We start from the raw sequence: 21,606 nt of genomic DNA on the forward strand, positions 1-21,606 counted from the left end.
TATGTTTTTGCCTGGTTACAGTCACCACAGTAACACCCATGTAGCTGTTAAAAAGCTCATCTCCTGGAAAAAAAGAACAGGGTAAAGCATAAATTAGAAAGCAATATACATACCAGCTAGCTGCAATGCATCACAGGAACCTCAGCGGTACCTTATGGAATCTGACAACAAGTAACGGGTCAGTGCAACGAGCACACCGGAGGCTACGGCACTCTTGGCTGCAGACTGGTACCTCTGCAAGTCCGGACAGGAACAGCTAGAAGGGCAGCTGGAGATTTCAGGCCTCCGTGACAGGGGCAGCTGCATGGGGATGTGAGGACTGGAGATTCCTGAGCCGTCAGTAGGGCCGTGTCTCTCTGAGAATGAGTAGACATGTGCAACTGGGCTGAAGGAGCATACGCACGGTGCGTGAGGAGTCAGCCAGACCAGCTCCACCGCGGTTTCAATCCCCTAATGGGAACTCTCCTAATCCCTGATGCCATATCGCACCGTGTCCATCCAAGGGGCAACATTAAAAATGTTAAGCAGTTACTAGATCAAAACGGGATCCTGATGGCACATCAGGACAACAGCACAGAAATGCCAACAGCAAATGGCAAACTTCACCCAGGCCACTAAACAGAAATGGTCGGTGTGCCAAAGGGAGGTAAGAAAGGGTGTTTGTAGGCAGTACCAGTTGCCTGTTTTTGTAGCCTGGTAAGAGATCAGCACTGAGAAAGCTTAAACCCCCACCCTGTCTGTACCATTAACAGCTGCGCTTTCTCTGAATGACTACAATGCCGGCTCACATGTCCATAACCGAGATGCAATACTATTAATTACAAAGGTTTTGCTTGTAGCTCCCGTGGGCAAAACTGATGTTATTTGTTGCCCTCTGGGTGCACACTAGACTAGAAAAACAAAGTATATTATGCCAAAACTTAAAGCACTACCTTTCTGAGTAAAAGATTCACATGATAAGAAGTTACCTGACATCTGCTAACTATTTCTTGGTACAAGAGTCAGGCTGCTTAATCTTAATTTGGATTGGTGGCCAATCCCATTTTGCATTAATCTCTCAAAAGTGGACACAGAGGCAGAAGCCTTGTTCTGCCTAGGAATAAAAAGCAGCTGAGCCTCTCTTCCCCTCAAACAGTATTGTTCATATTGGCCCAATTTACTGACAAAAAAATGCAATGAGCCTATTTCCCTGGAAAGAACTGCATTTCAACCAGGTTTTGCTGGACTGCCAACTTCTCCTACTTGATCACTGAACCACAAGCTGAGTGTTCCCACCTTCTGCTGCCATGATATTCCTGCCCAAATCATGAAAAAATAGATTCCTTTAAAAAGCCACAGGCTCTTCATGGTCTTGAGAAAACCAACACAGAGCTTCAACCACTCTCAGTTCTGGCCCACCACAGCATGTCTGAGACCAGCATTCCCAAGAAGTTGCCAAACCGAGACAGCACATCGCTCCTGCAGTGCTACTTGTTTCCCCAACATCCAAAGCGAAGGAACATACTGAACCCTACAGTACCCATTCTCAGTCCTGGGTCTACAATCAGCTTTCTTGTTAACTTTTTCCTTGCCCAAAGATCTGGTCATCAGGCTTACCCAGACAGGAATTATTTTTTTCTTTGCCACGGTTAATGGATAACTCTGTCATGGTAGTTAAAAAGGCATATGTGGTATGAGTCAGCAAGAGAAGGTAACGTGCATGGAGGACCTGGAAAGTCTTCCTTGTTTCTTTCTGCTCATCTTGTGAGGAGTCTGGTTGTGGTTAGCCAAATATCAGGTGGTGCTTCACAGAAACAACCAGGTGGGCTGAGGCATAACTTGTCCCAGAAGACAGGAGTTCGTTGCTCTGCTTGTTGCTAGCGAGGAAGGGTCAGAGCCGTCAGTCAGTTAAGACAGCAAGACAAACTCCAAGAAGGTGAAAGGAGCTGAGGGGAGAAATTGAGAGTCATTGAGCCCACTGTGCCTCACCATCCATTTTGATCATAAATTCTGCTTTAAAATGTAACTTATTGTTACATCTTTGAAATACAATGAATTTTATGTGAGACCCACTCCTAGAGACAACATTGTGACAGTGTCCAAATGATTTTTAATCAAGTGAAGGCTGAGCATGCATGTGGGGAGCACATTTAACAGAGATGCTGTAATGATCTCAGAAAATCATAAACTTAAATCCAGTTTAGATCTGCATACTAATGAAGAGGTGCCTATATAGGCTTCTGGACAACTGAGTTTAAAAGAAATCAAAAAATGTCCATTTATTGCAGTGCAGAGTTTCGTTATCCAATTACACAAAGCATTAAGCATCTCATAATAATTAAAGCACTTTTGTCATTTATCTCATATAGATTTTTTTTCTAAGTTTAACCCTAACTCATTTTGCTTTATGACAATTCTCCTGGGAGTAATTACTAAATTTCCATAGCAGTAATTTGGGTAGCGTAAGAGCATGTAACCTCAAGCCTTGCTCCCTCCATCATAACGAAGATTTCGCCTAGAAACGTACTTTTTCCCCTTCACATTATTTAAAATATGACACATGATCAATGACATGAAACTGCAGAAAACTTTCTCATATGATAATCCTATTGATTTTTAAAAGAAATAATTAAACTAACTGTGAAGACTGAGTTCATCAATACAATCTGACTCCTTTGTTCCCCCCTCCTGAGCAGGACAAATCAATCAGGGTCTCCTGGTTAGCATAACCTGTTTCCTGGAGCTACTGCACCACTCTGACAACATACCCAATAGCCATTTTATACCCCGTTGTTCTCTCCTTGCTCTCACATCCACCTGCACGCATCCCCACAGCTCCACATCACACCCTCCTCCTGAATCTTCTCTATTGCATTGTGCATTCCCAAAAACCTCCATCTCCATTCTCTTCTACGTGCTCCCTCAGTTTGCTTTTTCCTACACCATCAGGTTCCTTTGCAAAACAATGAGTGCAATTTTAGGAAAGACATACTGTATTTTTCACAGATAACAGACAATACCAAATTGTGTTAAATGCCAAATTTCTTTCCACTTTGGCAACAGAACCGTATCTGCAAATCAGCACCTCTGCTCAGACTGTACTTTAACTAAACAGCACTTTACTACTAACTAGTTCTCTGCAAGGCAAAGCAGACCCCTGGTAGAAGGTGAAATGGGAAAGCCAAGAAAAGCCTCCCGAGCTTCCTCTGAAAGCAAAGCAACTTCTCCACAGGGATGGCTGGCTCTCATTTTCTCTTGTACCCTGATGCCCTTAAGACCTGTCCCATAGTTGCAATAAAACCTCTCCCCAAATGAACTTGCGTATACCTCAGTTTCTGTTTCGCTTCCAGTGATCCCACCAACGTCCTTATCAAGGAGCTGGCAACCTGTGCTGCCACCGAGAGCTGCTCCTGCACCCAGAGTGGTTGGGGTGAGGAATCTCTTCTGTGGCACAGACAGACCGTAAATCTGGCAGTGTGGGACAGGCCATTTGGGAGGTACGCCACGGGCGTGTGCAGCCAGAGAAGGGATTCTTTAGAGTTTCTTGAGGAAGGTCATGTAAATGTTCATGGATTTGGTTGTATGCAAGGGACACTGCAGCATGTGTGTAGGTCCCAGATGTGATTATCCACCTCTGCAACAAGTGAAAAAAAGCCTTCAAAAATTTAGGTTGGTAAGACTAAAATTTAATACATTCTGCAAAATGCACTCTTCTTTACATGGAACAACAGATTCAAAACATTAGCAGCAGTTTATGCTGAGGAAATGGCTGAACACTGTGGAAGAATTACAGAATATGGAGCAATGCACAGCCTAAATCAGACACGCTTAGGATGGTGGAGTGCAGCAGCCCTAGCAGAACCATTACCCTCCACTCAACAGAGTCACAAACACTTCTTTACTGACAGAAACATTCATCTGCAACATTCCTAAGATCTGTTGGTGTTTACAAGTTGCAGGATTTTCCTGAGAGCAGTAGGAGTTAGTGTGTGCCTACATTTGACAATGTTATTTCAAGTCCAAGATAGGTTACAGATAATTTATAAATCTCCCTGAAAAATAATGCTGTTTCTGGAGGTGCTTATATCTATTCAACAGCCATGCAACTCGATGGCCCAAGAAATAACTTTCTACAAATTGTTTTATTTTAAAAATAACTTTTTTATGTGTATTTCAAAGGCTTATTTACAGTACAATTATTAACTCTGTTTGGTACATGGGCAGATGTGCAGATCAGCACCCACGTGTAGCTCGCAGGTTAATGTTATTTTAAGCTGCTTACATAGTTCCAAAATCCAAGATTTGTCCCAGTTGACATGGTTCTAACAGGTGTAACTGGAACAGCAAATGTGTTACAGATCAGAACAACATCAAAAGGATTCATCAGTTCTGCGTCCACACTTAACAAGCCTTCCTTCTAACAATTTACACTGTAGGTATCACTGTAATGCATGAGCACCTAACAAATGCTTCCATCAAAGATTAGCAGCTTCTCTTAACTAGGTGAAACTTGATACACTAAACTCTGTGAAAGCATTTACTTTCCATCATGTTTAAAAAATAAAATTACGTCATGTCTTGGCTGCCTTTCAAGGGCCACATTCAAACCCCAGTGCATGCACCCCACTCCCATTAAAAGCAGTGAGGGTTGCAAGACACTGTCCATTTGGCCTTCACTGACTGAAATGTAACACAGAAAAGAAAAAAGAAAGGAAAAAAAAAAAGATTTCACTAGAGGTTACACAGCAACAGAGCCAGAGGTTTAACTCAGGAACCCTGACTACCTTCCCCACATGCTTCTGACTACATTCACTGTGGGGAATCAGGGCAAACCAGGGAAGAGGCAGTGATGCTGACAAGAAAGAAAAATGGATTAGGAAGCAGTGACATTATAGTGGGTCAAAAATAGACAATATAGGAAGAGAAGAGAAAAAGAAAGAAAGAAAATTGAGAATAACAGACGAAAAATACTGAAAGCTACCATCAGAAAGGAAGTAAGATGATGTGATACAAAAGCAAGCATAAATAAAGGAGGTGCACTGATGAGAGGCATTTTTCAGACATGTTAAATAGCTGATTGTCAAAATATTTTCAGTAAATACACAGACACCATGTTTGCCTCTAGTAGATGTATTTACTACTGCATACAATGGCCTGGGTGGTAGGCTGATACTGAGGGAAGACAACTCTTATCTTTACTCCTCATCCATCCTAGCCCCTAATCCCATTTGCAGTTGCCTCAAAAGTATTATCACAGAGCCTTAGTTACTGACTGCACTTGGCAGAACCCAAAAGGCATCTGTGATCATGCCCTCAGTGTTTGGAAAGAAGAATTACTTCAAATTCCATATAAAAGCTGTATAAAGACTTGAGACTCACCATAGGGCAGACTTCAAAAATACACTGCTGAAGTTGCTGGCACTTACAGCATAAACCAGAAAGATCCTGTGACTGTCCCAGAATCGGACACCTCACATCTAGGTGACAACCAGGAGCTTACCAGTGGAGTCCAGCACAGCCAACACAGCCCAGCTTCCCAGGGTAGAGGCAGGCTCAGAACAGGAGACTGGAATGGACATTTGGGACAAAAAGAAGGGAACGTGGAAGACAGCAAGAATGGATACGTCCAACCTCCTAAGCCCTATCTGTCCTTTCTGAAATTACCAAACGCTCCAATAAGGTGAAAGACCCTGCTGTTGGCGTATTTTGCATACGCCTGAACAAGGCCCAAACACATTCTTATCCTTAAAATACTAAAAGCATTTTTCACAGGCTTCAGATATAAATACTTCCCAATGAAACCCATCTTTCTGACTACCAAAACCCTTCCTTCCAGGGCTCTATAAAAATCAAAGCTGTCTGACACACTTTATTCCCCCAAAACAGCATTTATCAAAGCTTAATTTTTAAAATCTGTTGTGAAACTACTGCTAAAGGGGAAAAAACAGGGCCCTGGTCTCAGCAGTTGCACCTATGCATCTGGAGAGGGACCAGGCAGAAGTCCTGCTGGTGGCACTGACAAAATTCGTCCCTCCCAAGAGCACCAGAACAGATGGATCCACAAAGCAGAGAGATGAATCCACCCCCATGTCCTACAACAGCTCAACATCAGCACTAATCAAATCAGAAGGAAAACACACACAGAAAAGCTTGTTTTGCTTTTTCATCCCTCAGTACCCAGGCCTTTTGCATTCCAATTCCCAGCCCCAGTCTTGGAAACAGCCATCAACTGTCCACACCCTCCATCACTTGACAACTACAGCCAGCTACAGGGATGTGCATCCCTGGAGGGCTGCGTCTCCCAAGGAGGATGCAAGAGGCAGAGAAGGGGCATCACGAGCTGCGGCCACAGATCTGCTCGATGTGGTAGATCTCCTTGGGACAGTCGGCAGACAAGATGAGAGGCACATCTTCTGTTATCACAACATCATCTTCAATGCGCACACCAATGCCACGAAACCTCTCTGGGGCACTCACGTCATCCTCAGGGATATAAATGCCTGAAAGAAGGAAGGGAATTAAAACATACAACACTCTCCAGAACAACACCTTTCCCTTACTGCACCACCATGAGAGCAGGGCTGGATTTTCAGCAACAAAACATGAGTTGGATCCTGAAAGTTTTTAATAAGGAAAGCTACTCTTTCCCTTTACTCATGGCAGTTGGTGGGCTAAGAAAGGACAAGTGTCCCTCAGTGCCTACAGACACTAGCATGTTAATAAAAACTCCCACAATTACAGCTGGCCTTTCCGCTCTTCTTGCTCTCAAAGCTACATTCACAATGATGATTTTAACAATGTTCTGAATAGAGAGAGAAAGAGTTAAGCATTAAATACCAGTTCCCAGCTGACAGCTCCAAATCCAGTGACAAGCAGAAAGATTCATCATGAAATGCCTAATTTGCAAAGCTAATTTGTGAATGTCTAAGTGCAGACTGCGAAGCTTGAGACTTACATTACCAGTGACTGGTAGTAGTTCAGTCACAGTAACACAGAATGCAGCACAAGTGAATTTAGCCTGCTTCTCTGCACTGCAATTGACCTGTGCTGATGTGGGTCAAACAGGAGCAGTCTGAGGTCCACACTACTCTGCCTTCTGCTGCACAGACACTTTCTGAGAGTTTACTCCCACAATTTGTTACCTTAGCTGTGCTTGGGAGGCAAATAAGGTTTTCTAATACTGTAATCATTTTCAACTTCACCAGAAAGGACCTGAATGCTTTGGTCTGAGGGATCAACAAACTACTCAAAGCAATGCTGTAATCCTCGCTATTGGCATGTTTTTGTCCACCGCTGACTGCATCGCTTTTTACCTGGTTCAATGGTTATCACCATGCCTGGCTGGAGCGGGAGAGATCGGGATATATCTGGGGTATCATGAACATCCATGCCCAAGTAATGGCCCACATGATGTGGGCAGTACTTTCGAACAGCCTAGCAGAAGACAAAACAAGTGTCATGGAGGCAGTTAAACACAGCCCAACCTCTTGTTCCAACACAAAAGATGGGGAGAAGAGATGGAATAGTTATGTGCCTAACTAGCAATCTTACTGCCATGACTATGTCAGCAGGGGCTGTCTTCCATTTACCAGAACTGCGTGGCCCTCAAAAGCCACCCATACCAGGTGCCTATTATGAGCACATTGCAGACTGCCTTTCCCCCTCACTGAAAAGAACAGCCCAAGCCCATCACCACCTCAGCATGTCAGGCAAGACTCTAGTTTTCGGCTCACTGAGCTTTGCTGCCCCGACCCTTTCCATCCCTTAAACAAACCCTGCGTTGCTCCCATCAGCAGACCCATCAGCTGATACAGCTGCTACATGATGTGGCAAAGAGATCTCCTATGCATGACAGAGTGAATGCTGTGCCGATTTCACTCAGCAGGTACTGCAGGATTTTAATCCATCTCTACAGGGCACTGACACTGCCTCACCCACACACCGTCCTCATCCCCCTCCCTCCAGAGAGGAGCTCCTTGACAGCAGGAATCAAAGAGCTAATTCATCCTCTGCCCCATGCTCCTCACAGTCACTGGGGACTGAGCTGCAGACGCTGGTCTCATCTGGCTGTGCTGCCGCCTGCCAAGAGAAACCAGCATGATAGCCTCCGTTCACAGGCAAGAACGTCTGCTGTTATTGCACTGACACTGTAGGACAATTAAATCTGGCAGAAATCTGTCCTGCTGCCAAAGCGGTAGTTCTGTCACCTGGTTCTGCCATCTTTCTTGTATTGGCATCAGCAATCATGCAGGTTTGCAGTGAGTGGGACCAGATAAACTTCTCTAACTGCAAACCAATCCTATTTCATCTGCAGGTCCAGCTCTAAGGCAGACCAGTTTCCCAGCCTTGTTCACCTGGTAGCTCTGTGAATCCCAATACTGACACAAAACAGTGCAGAAGAGGCAGCAGGTGGAATGACTGAGAAGAACAGGCTGCACTTTTTGGTGGCACTGCAGATTTATGCTATGTTAAACAGATCACAAAACTATGACTAACTGCCTGCAGCCAGTCCTGGACCCAGAATTTTGTGTTAGAGCCAATGTCTCTACAGGTCCCTTCAGACTATCTGTACTCTAAAGCTGCATCTACACTAGCAAGTAGTGCAGACCAATAGGAATGGATCTGCAAAATGAAACAGCAAATGCCGAGGAACAAATATTAACACTATGTGTATATAAGACTGGGGGGTTACTTCCAACCAAATTGTGTGCCGAATGGTTGAAACACATCTTTGAGTTTAGCCTTGTCTGAGAGAAATCCAGTCCTGTGCTGAGACCAGCCCACAACATGAATTAAAGCACAGTGAGTGGTGACAATGAGAAGATACATCTCAAAAGCATGTTCCTGAGCCAAACTAAAGCCACTAACATAACCCAGGGAGAAAACAGTCAGTCCTAGTAGAGGGAAGCTGGAGTAAAAAAACTTCAAGTACCTTGAAGAAGTGGCTCTCAGTGATGCTGCTCTTTAGGATCCCCAACTCTTTCAGTTTCTGTCCAATAAGGCTCAGCATGAGGCTGTAGATATTTTCTAGACTCACACCTGGGGAGCAGAGGCTCAGGCAGGACTTCTGGATATCCAGGACAGCCTGGTATAGTTCTGCTTGGGGTTTAGTGAATCTGAAAATCATTGAGAAAAGGAACAAAGGACATTTCTCACAATTAAACCTCTACCCAGAACCTATTTTGGGGACAGATTCAGTTCAGTGTTGAGGCAGGGAAAGTCAGAAAGGAAAGCAACAGGTTCCTTATGTGAAATGCCAGACAAGGCATCACTGCAACATGCCCTTCAATACCCTGGGTAGAGGCAGGGTTTCTCAGCTGACAACATAACCCCCAAGCAAAGCAAGGCAAAGCTACTGCAGGAAACAGAATGCACTTGAGCGAAAACATACAGGAATCAAACACAACTGCAGGGACATCACACCAACAAATTCACAACTGACAGAGCCATGTACAGGTCAACTAAACTCCTGTTTTCTTACACACAACCAGAGTCAGCCACAGGTAAATGCACAAAAGCCTTCTCTGTACTTTAAGCATGCTGTAATAGCTGAAAATAGCAGTAATCACACATATTCATGCAGTAATTAATGAGGCAGTGGGGAATACAGCTTCTCATGCTGAAAGATTAGTTCATATAATTTGATTACTCTGAAGAACCACAGAATGGGACACATTAAAACTACTCACACAGAGATTAAACACACACACACTCAATCCAATTATTTAAGAGCTTCTCAAAGTTCTTCAAAACAGCCTTATCACAGCATACCTTCCATTGACGGGCCAGGTACGGGTGATGTCACTTACATAGCAGGAAGACTCACATCCACCATCTAGCAAGACCAGTTCACCATCCTGGAGAATAACAGGAAAAAATGCCTTGCAGGTCAGTCCGGCTATTAACTGAATTGATTTTTTTGAGAGCAGGAAAGGAGATTATGTGTTTATTTTTGCAAAGCAGCTGCAGAGACGTGAATTCCTTTTACAGAATAACACCCCAGGTGCTACTGTTTATAATAGGCTATTCCAGTTGGATTGTTTCTCTGCAAGGTAGTATCTGACTGTTACGCTTATCTACAGCCTGAACTCTTTAACGTGCTGGTTTTCAAATACTTTGGAGTAAAAAAAAGACATTTTCCTTGAACTATTCTGTGCTCTGAGACACCAGTCCCATTTACACCTGGATCGTTTACTCCAGCAAATTACACCAGTGACTCCTTTCACTAGAATTTCTCTGCTAGTGACTAAGACAGAAGGGTTTTGCAACAAAAACACAGATTTCTGAGCTACCCACAAGATCATTAACAGCTAAAGATTTAGCCTTGTCACAAGGTAGGAGGACCCAGCAAAATCACTTCTCTGACAGGGTATCACTACTGTAAATGCCCTATTGAGTAGCTTGTACCATCTTCCCTGTTCTCTTCTGGGACTTTCTTGACTGCTCGAAGATACAGTTTTGAATCTATCTGGTGATGAAGAAAAAACTTTTGGAGATGTGAACCTCCAATTCACTTCAGCAAAACTGTTTCATGTCAATTAAATCACTGACTGCACATCTTCCAAAAACCCATGAAAAAAAAGACAAAGGGCCAGGAACAAACCCACTGCCTTGCTTTCCCTCCTTAAAGGGGCTAAGAACAAACACAGCAGTGAGATCTGCAAAAAGTTTGTATTAAATTCTCTATGGATTTACACTACATGTAATCCAAGGCCTTTTATAGAGATTCATTCCACAGATGTGTGACTATGCCAGCAGCCATGATGTGGAATGACAAGGAATAATTCTAGCATGTTAAGGGAAAAAATAAGAAGCAGAATTTCACTGCTAGCACTACTTCCCATGCTAGCTACTATCATTGTGTACAGTTAAATGCCACAAACGCACAGTAGATGAACTAGCAGTGAGCAGATCTCACTATCCCACTGACTAGACAGGCCATTAACTATCCATTTAAATTGTATTTTTAACTTTTTCAGAATAGCTGGTTCAATTCTTTAAGTATAATATGAAATTATAGCACCTGCCCTCTTCCAAGCAATTAAACAAGTTAAGTAACAATTTATCGGCTAAGGGAATTCGGCCTGTGGTTTGATTGTCCAGTAAGTGTCTTAAGTCATGCATCTTGTCCTCTTTCTTTAAAGCTGAGTCCACTAAGTGGTGGATTGAATGAAGTCCACAGCAGGCCCTAAGCAGCCTTCAGATACCTTCCAAATTAGACACATTGTTAGCTTATTTGGCAACAAGATCTGTAGGAAGTAGCACATAAAGGAAAAGAAAGAGTCAAGTTTACAGGTTTAACCTCCTACTTAACAGTTTTGAAAAAAACAAGTGACAATCATTTATCTGAACAGCTTTAACAGAAGCAACTGGAGTTACATGAGCATGCCTGACCTTGGATGACAGTACAACAAAGGAGGCTTCTTTCTGCCAAAAGCTGCCTGCCCTATCTTTTGTATGTCTTTCTCTGCGGATCATCTCAAGGTCTGCTAGCATGCCAGCTTCAAGAAAAAGACAATGCTAGTGGGAAAGTTTGATCCTGCGTTAAGACAGTGGAAAAACATGTTCCTCTGCAAAGCGAATCATCATGAGTAGAGCAGTGTGGGAATACTGCTCCTGAAAATACTTATCTGAATCTAAAGGTGTATTGTCAGGAAGGCTGGAGAGGGTGTAATTCAATAATGTGAATCTTCAAAATAAGACAAGACACGTTAATTTACCTACAGCCATCTAATCCACCTCTCAACATTTAACGCTAATCCTTTCCCTCCTTGCTCCCCTTCCCTGCTTTGCTGGCCTACAGAGTCCAAAATGCTTTTCAGCTTCGCCAGAGCAGGAATGCACTGCTGCACCTTATATTGCAAAGCAATGCAAGTGACAGTAGAAGATCCCCACAGTGCCTTCACCCTGCCCGCTGCAGTGGCCCCTCTCTTTTGTGAGGCTAGCAATCCACCCCACACTGTACACTGCTGCACAGGGTGTGGGAGCAAACATGCTCACTAAATGAAGTTATTTGCCAGCTTGTTTGCAAGTCCTTCTGCTGTTCAGAAAATACTGCAGAAAGTGCAAAGAGGAGAGAAAGAGACTAGACGGAGTGAAGTTAATCTTTCACTGACGGTAAAACTAACCAGGGCTGGATTCCTTTCCCCTGCTCACTTGAAAATATATATTTAAGTGTTTTGATCTATTCAGTCAAAACAAAGAGCAGCTCAGGGACACATATGGGGACAGTGTGTCACAGCACTGCATTCTAAGTTACTGGACAGCATATGGTTTACCTTGATGAGCTGATTATTCTTCACATAGTGCAAAGTGTTTGATCTGTTGCCACCAGCAACAACAGGGGGGTAGGCCAAGATGTCAGCACCACGAGCCCGGCACTCGAATTCAAACTGGAATACCAATTCAGAGAGGAGGAGACTGTTAGTGCTAATTCAGGTGATTAACTGCTCTGGGGCTATTATATTCATGTCCTGCAACTGTTTTCTTAATTTGCACGCCACAAAGTGAAAACCAAAAAGTGAGTTCACTAAATGAAAGCAGCCTTGAAAGCCTTCCAAGAACTGGAGGAAAAAAATATAGAACTATTTGCTTTTCAGTAGCGTGTTTTAAGCCTGGTCTCATGGAAGCTTTTTCTGGTGCAAGCTGTTCCATAGTGTATCAAACATTCATAACGTTGTCATAAATCCAGGTGAAGGTTTGTTCTTATATAAAGTTAACGCTCTTAGTTGCCATACAACTTTGCAAGTTTTCAAAGATTCTAAATGTCAGGATGATACTGGTCACGTTTTGCTGTTGTCTTTTAAAATTACAAAGTACCAGCCTATTTACAGCAGTATCTATTTTCATGACTCTGTTGAACTAAGGTTTGAAAGCATGCACAATCTTGATGTCCGAGGGGAAAAAAAAAACATGGCACTGTAAGCCTCAAGATCTTTACCCTTCTGCGTGATTAAGCTGATGGAAGCATGGGAATGAATAAACTTTCATCTATAAAGACCCTCTATATCCTCAATATGTTAATAACATGTTTTTTCTATAATTGCCAAAACCACATGGGACAGAACGCTCCAGCATGCCTACATGTAGTAAAGTAGGTCTTATGATCCTGATCTGGAGTGAAAAATTGATCTGTAAAATACAATTTAATTAAAATAATTTTCTTTACAAGTCAGTACTGCTGCTCAGTGCTATATCAGCACAGGCCCATCTATGTCATAACAGAAGGTCAAATCCTGCTGATGTTTCTCAAACAGGCATCTCACTGCAATTCCTTACAAAGTTCCACACCAAATGTGCTGGCCAATTAGTCCGTATTTTGTAACTGAGAGGAGTTTACACTGCTTTAGATAGCTGTGGTAATCTGATGTAGTAAGAGGCTAGAGTCCAGAGCAGCAGGCTTTGCAAATAGGTGTTATAACTACTTCAATTCAGTACAACAGAACTGTGTTGCAGAATAATAACTACACCTCTGACTGTTTACCAGGTTTTGTATGCAAATACAGTAGAAAAAGACATCAATAGCAGATAAACTTAGCCAACCACTATGTTCTTTCAATAAGGGTCCAAGAAGTACAGCTAAAGAATTCCTCACACTGACTTTTCTGTGTATCCTAGGAACCACAAGAGTTGGGTGAAAAAGAAATGTGCTACAGTGGGAGGCACATTATAGAGATCTGACATTTCTAGTTTCCTGGAAGGATAACCAACATCCAGACCTTCTATCTCATCTCTAAGCATGAAGTACTCACCTTTGCATACAGAAAGGCTTCATCCACTGGGGATTTGCTGGCAAACATTGTCTCTATGAAAGCCTATGAAAAACAAGGGCCTTTCAGTTAGCAAAGAGCCTGAACTTGAGAGAAGCTCTTTTTTTTTACCTGCTGTCTTTTTGAGGAAGGCTTAAAATCAGCTGGCCCAAAACACAGGAACAGAGGCAGCTGAAAACGCAGAGTGCTGTCAAGACTAAAACCAATTAAGCTCTGTTTCCTGTGAAACTGTATTTAGGGGCTGACTGACTCTGGTTTTTGAAAAAGGATTAGATGATTGAAGGTGATCCCATGGGTTGGCATTTTACAAGTTGTCTCACCTATGGACTCCCTCATGTATAACAGGAGGGCCCTATGCAGCTTTTCCTTCAGAGAAGGACAAGCTGTGTCTCTCTTTTCTACTTGGCTATTTTAATAATATTTACAAAAACATAATTGTGTTTGAGCTTATCTGTCAGATTTGTTTAAAATTGGCCAATGAGTTCAAAAGGTATTTGAGGGATAAGGGGGAATTCGGAGACATACACAGGCAATGTGTTCACAAAAATGTTTCCTCAAAACCAACAGGATAAATGGGAAAGAAAATGGTGTGGGGAAGGAGAGGGGAAGTTGGGAAGAGAGTAAAGAGGCTACCCCATTCCTGAATAGATATTGCTTTTAAACAAATATATCTGCTGCTGGCTTTTCTTCATTGGAGTTACACTAATTGAGAGACGCTGGTAGTCTGAGCAGTCTTCCTCTTTCTCCTTGTCTTGTGGAAGAAGCTGAGCCCAGTTGACGGTTGAGACAGCAGTTCAATAACAGATTAGACCAAAGCTATCCTTTCAGCCCATGTCACCCCACCAACAACCTTCTCCCCTTTCTTCTTTAAAAGAATGCACTGCATCATTTGGAGAGCACATGACTCCATACCTCTGCTGTCACCCGTCCAGCTATCTTCATCCTTTCGATCTCTGCAGGAGATTTGATCAGACGAAGGTTTTGCACTAGATGTCGAATGCCCTGGACGTGGTTTTTGTTCCGAGCTTTTATCTCAGCCAGGGGCTGCAGGTAGTCCGAGTGCAGCTCTCTATGCACTGGCTTCGTCAAGTCGTACCAAACAATGTTTGACTGACCTGGAATACAAAACAAAAGCTGACAAAGACAAAAATAAATGTAGAAATGTCCTTCCCATACTGAACAAACTCCCTCCTCCTAAACTAGACTTGTTGCTACATTTGAGAAATTAATTTCCTCTGAATCTGCATTCACAGCCATATACGCACTTGCGCTGTAACAGGATACTGGCAATCTCTTCAAAATCTGGAAGACTACCAATGTGTAGCATGTAGATTTGACAAATCCCCACTTTTACGCAGATATTGGGTTTTACGATCATCGCTAAATACATGTATCTTGCACAGATCCGTTTAGCGTTTGCATATCAACGTTGCACTTGTGTAAGCTAAGTAGCCATTGCACTACAGTGGTGCATGTTCTGAATCGTTCTCTCATCTAGCGTGTCCCCTCTGATGCTGTAAGGCAATTTACCTTTCACCCATTGCATGGAATCAGGGTCATTATCAACTATGCTTCACAATATCTTTGCGGAACAACTGCTTATTTCAGCCATTCAGAGAAGATGAACTTACTGACGACAAATATATTTACCTATGTGGAAATCTGTTTAGAACACCAGAGTTAGCACCCACATTCTCCCCACAGGAGAGTTTTAAATGAGAATGAGTAGAAAAGCCATGCTGAGTCATAGCTAAGGTCCACCTAGGCCCTCCTTCTTTGGTGACAGTAGCCATTAGCAGGTGCTCACAAAAAGTCTCTAAGAAACTGGGCATTTATGAAAGAGTATCTCCCTCAGCACATCCTCCCCACTTCCGGTTTCTGCTTTTCAAGGCTGAATCTTCATAACTGCTTTTCATGGACCTTTCCTGCACAGAACTAAAAACTTTTGAATCCATTTATACTTTCGACATTCTGTATCTTCCGTGAATGATCTACAACTTAAAACTTACAAGGTGTCAAAATCTGACATCTGATCATTTTATTGTGTTCCCTTTGTTTGTAAATTATGAAAAATAGCAGCTAATCATTCCTACTCATCCTGTCTGCACTTTCCATAACGATACACATCTCTCATACCTTACCCTCCGTTTTCTCTTTTTCAAACTGAGCAGGTTTGTCCAGCCCGTATCTCACACAAACTCCATACTTTTGATCATCCTTGTTGCCCTTTCTGTGACTTTTCTATTTTCAATGTATTCTTTTTTGAAACAAAATAATGAGAATCCGAGATGGTATTTAAGACTCCAGCACTCTATTTAATTGTGTAATCCCCCAAGCACTTGCCCTTTTTATATTGTCATAAACCTTCAGCTTCATTTTATAATGCATTTAAATTCACCCTGGGTTATGACTATTGAGGCTACATGGTGATACCAGATGCAAAAGAACACATCTAAAGGACAGCAATGTTCGTATTTCAAGAGTAAGTTAACATGTAGCTAAAAAAGGTGAGTGGACTAACAAGTCCCTGTGTGGATCATTTTCCAAGTCTATTATGAATAAAACACCTTCAAGTTTCCTATGCTTCGTCTGGTTGTGGCTCTGTCAGCAAAAAGATGTGACTAAAACAGTAACATGGTTTGTGATGCCCTCTTGTTTATCCTGTTCCTTACATTTCACAGATGTGCACACTGGCATTCACATGGGCACACAAGAAATTCAGAGGGGACAAAAAACTATTATTTTCAAAACTACGTTTCCATTGGTGACCCTCAAGAAGAGGCTAACAAGAACTTCCAAATGTCTTTGTCATATCCCCTGCACCTCCCCAGGTTCATGATAGCCTTGGTGTCACAGCCCACCTTGCAAACCTATACCATTCAGACCCTGCAAACCACGTCTCATTTCATTCCCCCTCCATTTTTTGTTACCTTTCAGCTTGGCCACCAAGTGCCTGAACTCCTCGATGGTGTAAGCTTCATCTACTCCTGTGAGAGCAATTGCCCCATCTGTGCCTGATCTGGGCCCGTCCCACAACTCTCGGCCTGGATCTCTCCGGGGCACAAAAAGTATGGCCTTGTGGGAGGGCAGCGCTTTGCCAGGAATGCTCTGCAGCACCAGGATGCTGTCGGGCTCCTGGAACCCACAGAGGTACAGGAAGTTAGTGTCCTGGTGGAAAACGTAGGGGATGTCATTGCTCATGTAGTACGTGGGGTTGGATAGCAGAATCACTGTGTGGTCCAATCCATCCCAGCCACGGGCTTCCTTCTGGATCAATGCCATCAGTTTGTGTCGGCGAAGAGCATATTCCACCTGTGACAATCCTGGGGTTACCTCTCCTACGAATACAAAACAAACTAAACTGACAAATTCAAGACACTTGTGATATTTCACTAGTTGCATGCCTGATTCCTGCATACTCCCTGATGCCTTTCACACGCATGGCTTTGTTGTGGTCCCTCATTAGCCTCTCCATTGCTCTCTCATGCATCTCTTCAGCTCCCATCCCTACAGCACAACCTCACTCAATTTGCTCCTCCATCATCCAAAGACAAAAACCTATTTTAACAAATCGGATTTTCTGTTACGTATTTCTGTGCAGAAGCAGAAATCACAAAACCTGGTAGATTTAGACAAAAATCCAAACCTGATGGATGTTTTCAGAAAGATGTGGGAAAAAAAAAACCAAACTGGACTTTGACTGATGAAAACTGATGGGGTTTTATGGCATCTGGACATTGAACAGAGGATTACCTCCTGAGGTTAAGCATTGATTTCCTCAGATAAAGCTAGAATGTCTACTCAAATACACACTAAGTCAACTGATAAAGTAACTAGTTCTAAACCATAAAGGGAGGATTGAGTGTTACAGATACTGGGAGATCAGGCAGAAACACGGACATTGCAGAGTCTAACCAGTCACAAGATTCCCAGCAGAAAGAAACCACGAACTGCAGGCTGGCTGCAGACTCCGATTAAGAGAAGGAATCTTCTCCAGGGAAGATGTAGCTTTTCTCAGTAACTAACAATTTGGATTTTTCCAAACTTACATACTATATCCCTAATAACTCTAACTAAACAAATGATCTCTTAGATGAAAGTATGTTTTAAATTGCTCCAGTCACAAAGGATACAAAGTACAGCGATCAAGATACTCACCAAAACCATACTGAAGTTGAAAGAACAACAAACAACAGATTAAGTATGTATTTTTAAAAATGTGAGACTCCTTAAATTAATACATATGCCTTAATTAGTACTTTGGCTAATACTCTATTTTAACATAGATTGCATTTTCATACTGTTAACTTTCTACTTTCATAATCTTTTCTTCCTCTTCAATATATACACAGTGACAATTCTAGAATAACAATTGAAATTTGACTTGTACTGTAAGTGGATTCTTGCATGGCGGGGTGGATAAGGTCTATCCAGAATGTTTTTCCATGACAAAATAGAGTTTAAGAAAATCACGTATGTTGTATTTGCATTAAACTTTACATCTTTTCAACAACATACATCCCCAACATCTATTTGGTGTAAAAGTCTTTAGAAAAAACAAAACAAAACAAAAACCAAAGCCCTCAAATTTGTTTTACTCTGTAGATCTAGAAATGACAGAGAACACAGAAACTGCTTTAATGCAATCTGACCCCGCATTTCTGCAATATTATACTGCACATTTCCTACGCTCCACTGCATTCCAGTCAGCTTTCTAACTACCACAAACAGTCCAGTGAAGTTTAGAAGCTGCAATAGGGTGGAACATGGGAATCCCATTTGTCTTCCAACTGTGAGGCCTGGAAATTCTCCTTGCCTTAAAGGCATTCGCTTTTTAAAACAATAATTGCAATGAAACAATGTCACATTATTTTAAGGAAAACACCACTCCTGCATTAAATGGAAAATTACTATGGGCAGGTGGAATTCATCTCCAGTGTTTCAGTGGTGAATATTTTTAAAGTGTCAGTTTCATTTACTGTGCGCTGTTAATCAGTGTCCCGAGCAACCTGATCTAATACTGAAGTCAGCCCAGCTTTGAGCAGAGGGTGGACCTGATGACTTCCTGAGGTCTCTTCTGACCTGAATTATTCTACAATTAAATATACAAGTATATAGTTATATATTCATCTGTTCTCCCTGTATACCTATCTATGGAAAAAGAACACAGAAGTGGAATGTTTTCTGGAACATATTCTTGAATATATTTTACTTCCAATTTTTTTTTAGACTTAATCACTGTCATCTCATACCTACATGCTCATTTTCACTAACCTTATGAAACCGCACAACCTCAACTTTTCTTTCATCACTACCTTCTAACTTTATAGCCACAAGTCTCTTTTTCTTCTTTTCCTCACAGCTCGAACACTCTTCTGAAGGAGGTGCATTCTTTAGACAAGTGGTGGCCAAATCTCAGTAAGTCTCTCCCCAATCTCCTTTTCTGAATGACACCTTTATTTTGTGACTCACGAGACATTAGATATGAAGCATTCTGGCAGTTTTACTTCCACAAAGGACCTTCCCTTAATATAAATTGTATTGTATTTGCAGGACAGTGAGCTCCCAAGATGCCACCGCCATGAAAGGTCTGCAGTACTGAAGTCAGTGACACTAAGCACTCCATGAGAAAAAGGTAAAAAGCTAACACGTGAAGCCTATTTTTGGAATCAGTATCATCTCAGACAAGGAAATTAACTACTAAACATAATGACTGCCTAATGAAGTTAATCATAAACAGCTCAAATCACAGACACCTGTATGATGCAGCAAATCAACACTCTGTTCTAGACATCTCAGAAAAATAGAGGCAAGAAAGAATAGCAACGATTGGCTCATACAGGGCCTGAACCTAACCTGGTTTGAGAAGGTGTGGGTGTGTGAAGGGGCTGGGCTGGCCCAAATACCGGTTTGGAATCTTCTTCTGCTGGGCAGGCTGGATGGAAAATCTTCGGAGAGCACATGACTTGCAAACTAGAGGAAAAGAAATGCACCATGTCAAGGTAAAAGACCTTTCCAGTTAGCAAACTGCAGAATTATACTCCTGTTATCTGACTCTCAGTAGCATTCACTCCCCTTGTATGACATAAATATCCCTCCTTAACTTCTCCGTTTGTTGTATACCACAATAGTTTATGAAACAATGAGCACACAACTCAACTAATGATCAAATACTCATAAAACAGATTAAAAGAAATTAACATATGCTAAACCTGACAGTCCAGCAAGAAAACCCAAAAAGCTATGTCAGTTTGCACATGCCCAATTTCTACACTTGGTGCTCTCCCTCCCTTGCTTCCCTCAAACACTGCATGGCTTGAAGCACAATACCTGTATATCATCTTTTCTTGACTATAGCTTCAAGAAATACCACCCATATGGAATAATTATACAGTTTTCAAGGTCTTTCCAGTTATTTTTTTATTAATAATGCCATAAAGAAACCACCCAAACCAAGCAACACAGGTTTATACAGCAAGGCAATTTTTTTTTCTGTATGAAAGATACTCAAGATTCCCTGTTTATATATTTAACTTGACAGTAGCAGCAACCAAATTGAAAACAGTTCCTCAGAAGCATATAGTTATGTCTCCCACTTCCAAATCGACACACAGCCAAAGCAGAGAAGTTTTAAAGAGAATTACAAGTGTGCATTTGGGAGCTCGAGGTGTGCACGATAAGACAAACGCTAAAGTTAAATAACATTGTCACAAACTTTACCAACTTTGGATTTCTCAGTCACAGCCTTTTGCACCTGAAGAATTGCTTGTGCCTAGATACAAACCATCAGACACACAGAAGGAGATGGTAATCAGTTCCCTAACATCTACCAGGTGATGTTTTCAAAACTGCTTCTCTTTTATGTCACTTACCATGTGCGTAGTACCAAATGAATTCATGCTGTCATAGCACGGCACTGGATTCTTAGGACAAATGATAATCAACTCTTCACTAGCATAAGCAAGTACAACACAAGCAGAACAGCTGTCTGCCTTTCAGGGAGCTGAGACTCAGAAACTTATAGCAGAACATACAGACCATGGATTTTCTGTGGGAGCCAGTATGATTAGCCACTAATTGAAGATTACTTATGCATGACAACTGATAGTCATAACATGAAGCATTCACTATGTGATGATTGACTGGAGTAACAGCCTGGAGACCCAGGTGGTGAAATATAATTACAGCTTTTTGTGCAGTTTAAAAAGAGGAGTTTTAACTGTTTCTCTTGATCCACACAAAAAACAAACAGGATACCTTGGAACAAGACAAGAGAACACAACGGGCATTAAATAAAGCAAGATTTAAAGACAGCAAGGAGCTTTCCACATCATTGCTTTATTTTTCAAATAATAAGCCGTTCTTCCCTCGGATTCAAACGTGACGGGGGCTACAGCTCCTCTGCTGGAGGGAGCCGCTTCCCCGCGCCCCTCGCACCCACCGCGGAGCGGAGGCGAGTGCGGCCTCACAGCCTGCCCGCCCCTGAGCGCCGCCGCGGTGCCGGGGGGTGAGGGAAGGGCTCTAAGCGGCGATAACGCCTAGCGTGCCCCGGGCAGTCAGTTACCGCAGCCCCGGGGACGGAGGCAGCCATGGGCCCGCGGCGGGAGCGGGCCCAGCGGCACCGAGCGCGGCTGCACCGGTGAGGTGAAGTAAGGCGTGAGGGGGGAGGAGTCTCTGACCTGAGAAGCCGCACCAGCCCCTCACCGCCGCCACAAGCCTCTGAGCCGGAAGGCGCGACATGTCCGAGGGACAGGGCTAGCGCCGGGCTCGGGGGCTCGGCCACCCGCCCACACCCCGCCCGGCTCGGCCCCCCCCGCGCCGGCCCAGCCCGCGCGTGGCGGGGCCTTCCCGTGCCGCG

At 42.8% G+C, this 21,606-nt stretch overlaps 1 protein-coding gene across 1 annotated transcript; it reads right to left on the bottom strand.

Annotated features, from left to right (window-relative positions):
* Positions 1–2,232: 2,232 nt before the first annotated feature.
* On the bottom strand, positions 2,233–21,601 carry XPNPEP3 (X-prolyl aminopeptidase 3). Its single transcript, XM_068400564.1, has 10 exons — positions 21,428–21,601; positions 19,605–19,721; positions 16,679–17,086; positions 14,661–14,863; positions 13,731–13,793; positions 12,258–12,371; positions 9,751–9,836; positions 8,912–9,095; positions 7,293–7,413; positions 2,233–6,479 (listed from the first exon to the last, which is right to left on the bottom strand). The coding sequence occupies exons 1-10, from the start codon at positions 21,486–21,488 to the stop codon at positions 6,313–6,315; spliced, it is 1,524 nt and encodes a 507-aa protein (XP_068256665.1). The 5' UTR covers positions 21,489–21,601; the 3' UTR covers positions 2,233–6,312.
* Positions 21,602–21,606: the final 5 nt, after the last annotated feature.

The sequence above is a fragment of the Nyctibius grandis genome, chromosome 5, assembly GCF_013368605.1.
Source record: "Nyctibius grandis isolate bNycGra1 chromosome 5, bNycGra1.pri, whole genome shotgun sequence".
Lineage (NCBI taxonomy): Eukaryota > Metazoa > Chordata > Aves > Nyctibiiformes > Nyctibiidae > Nyctibius > Nyctibius grandis.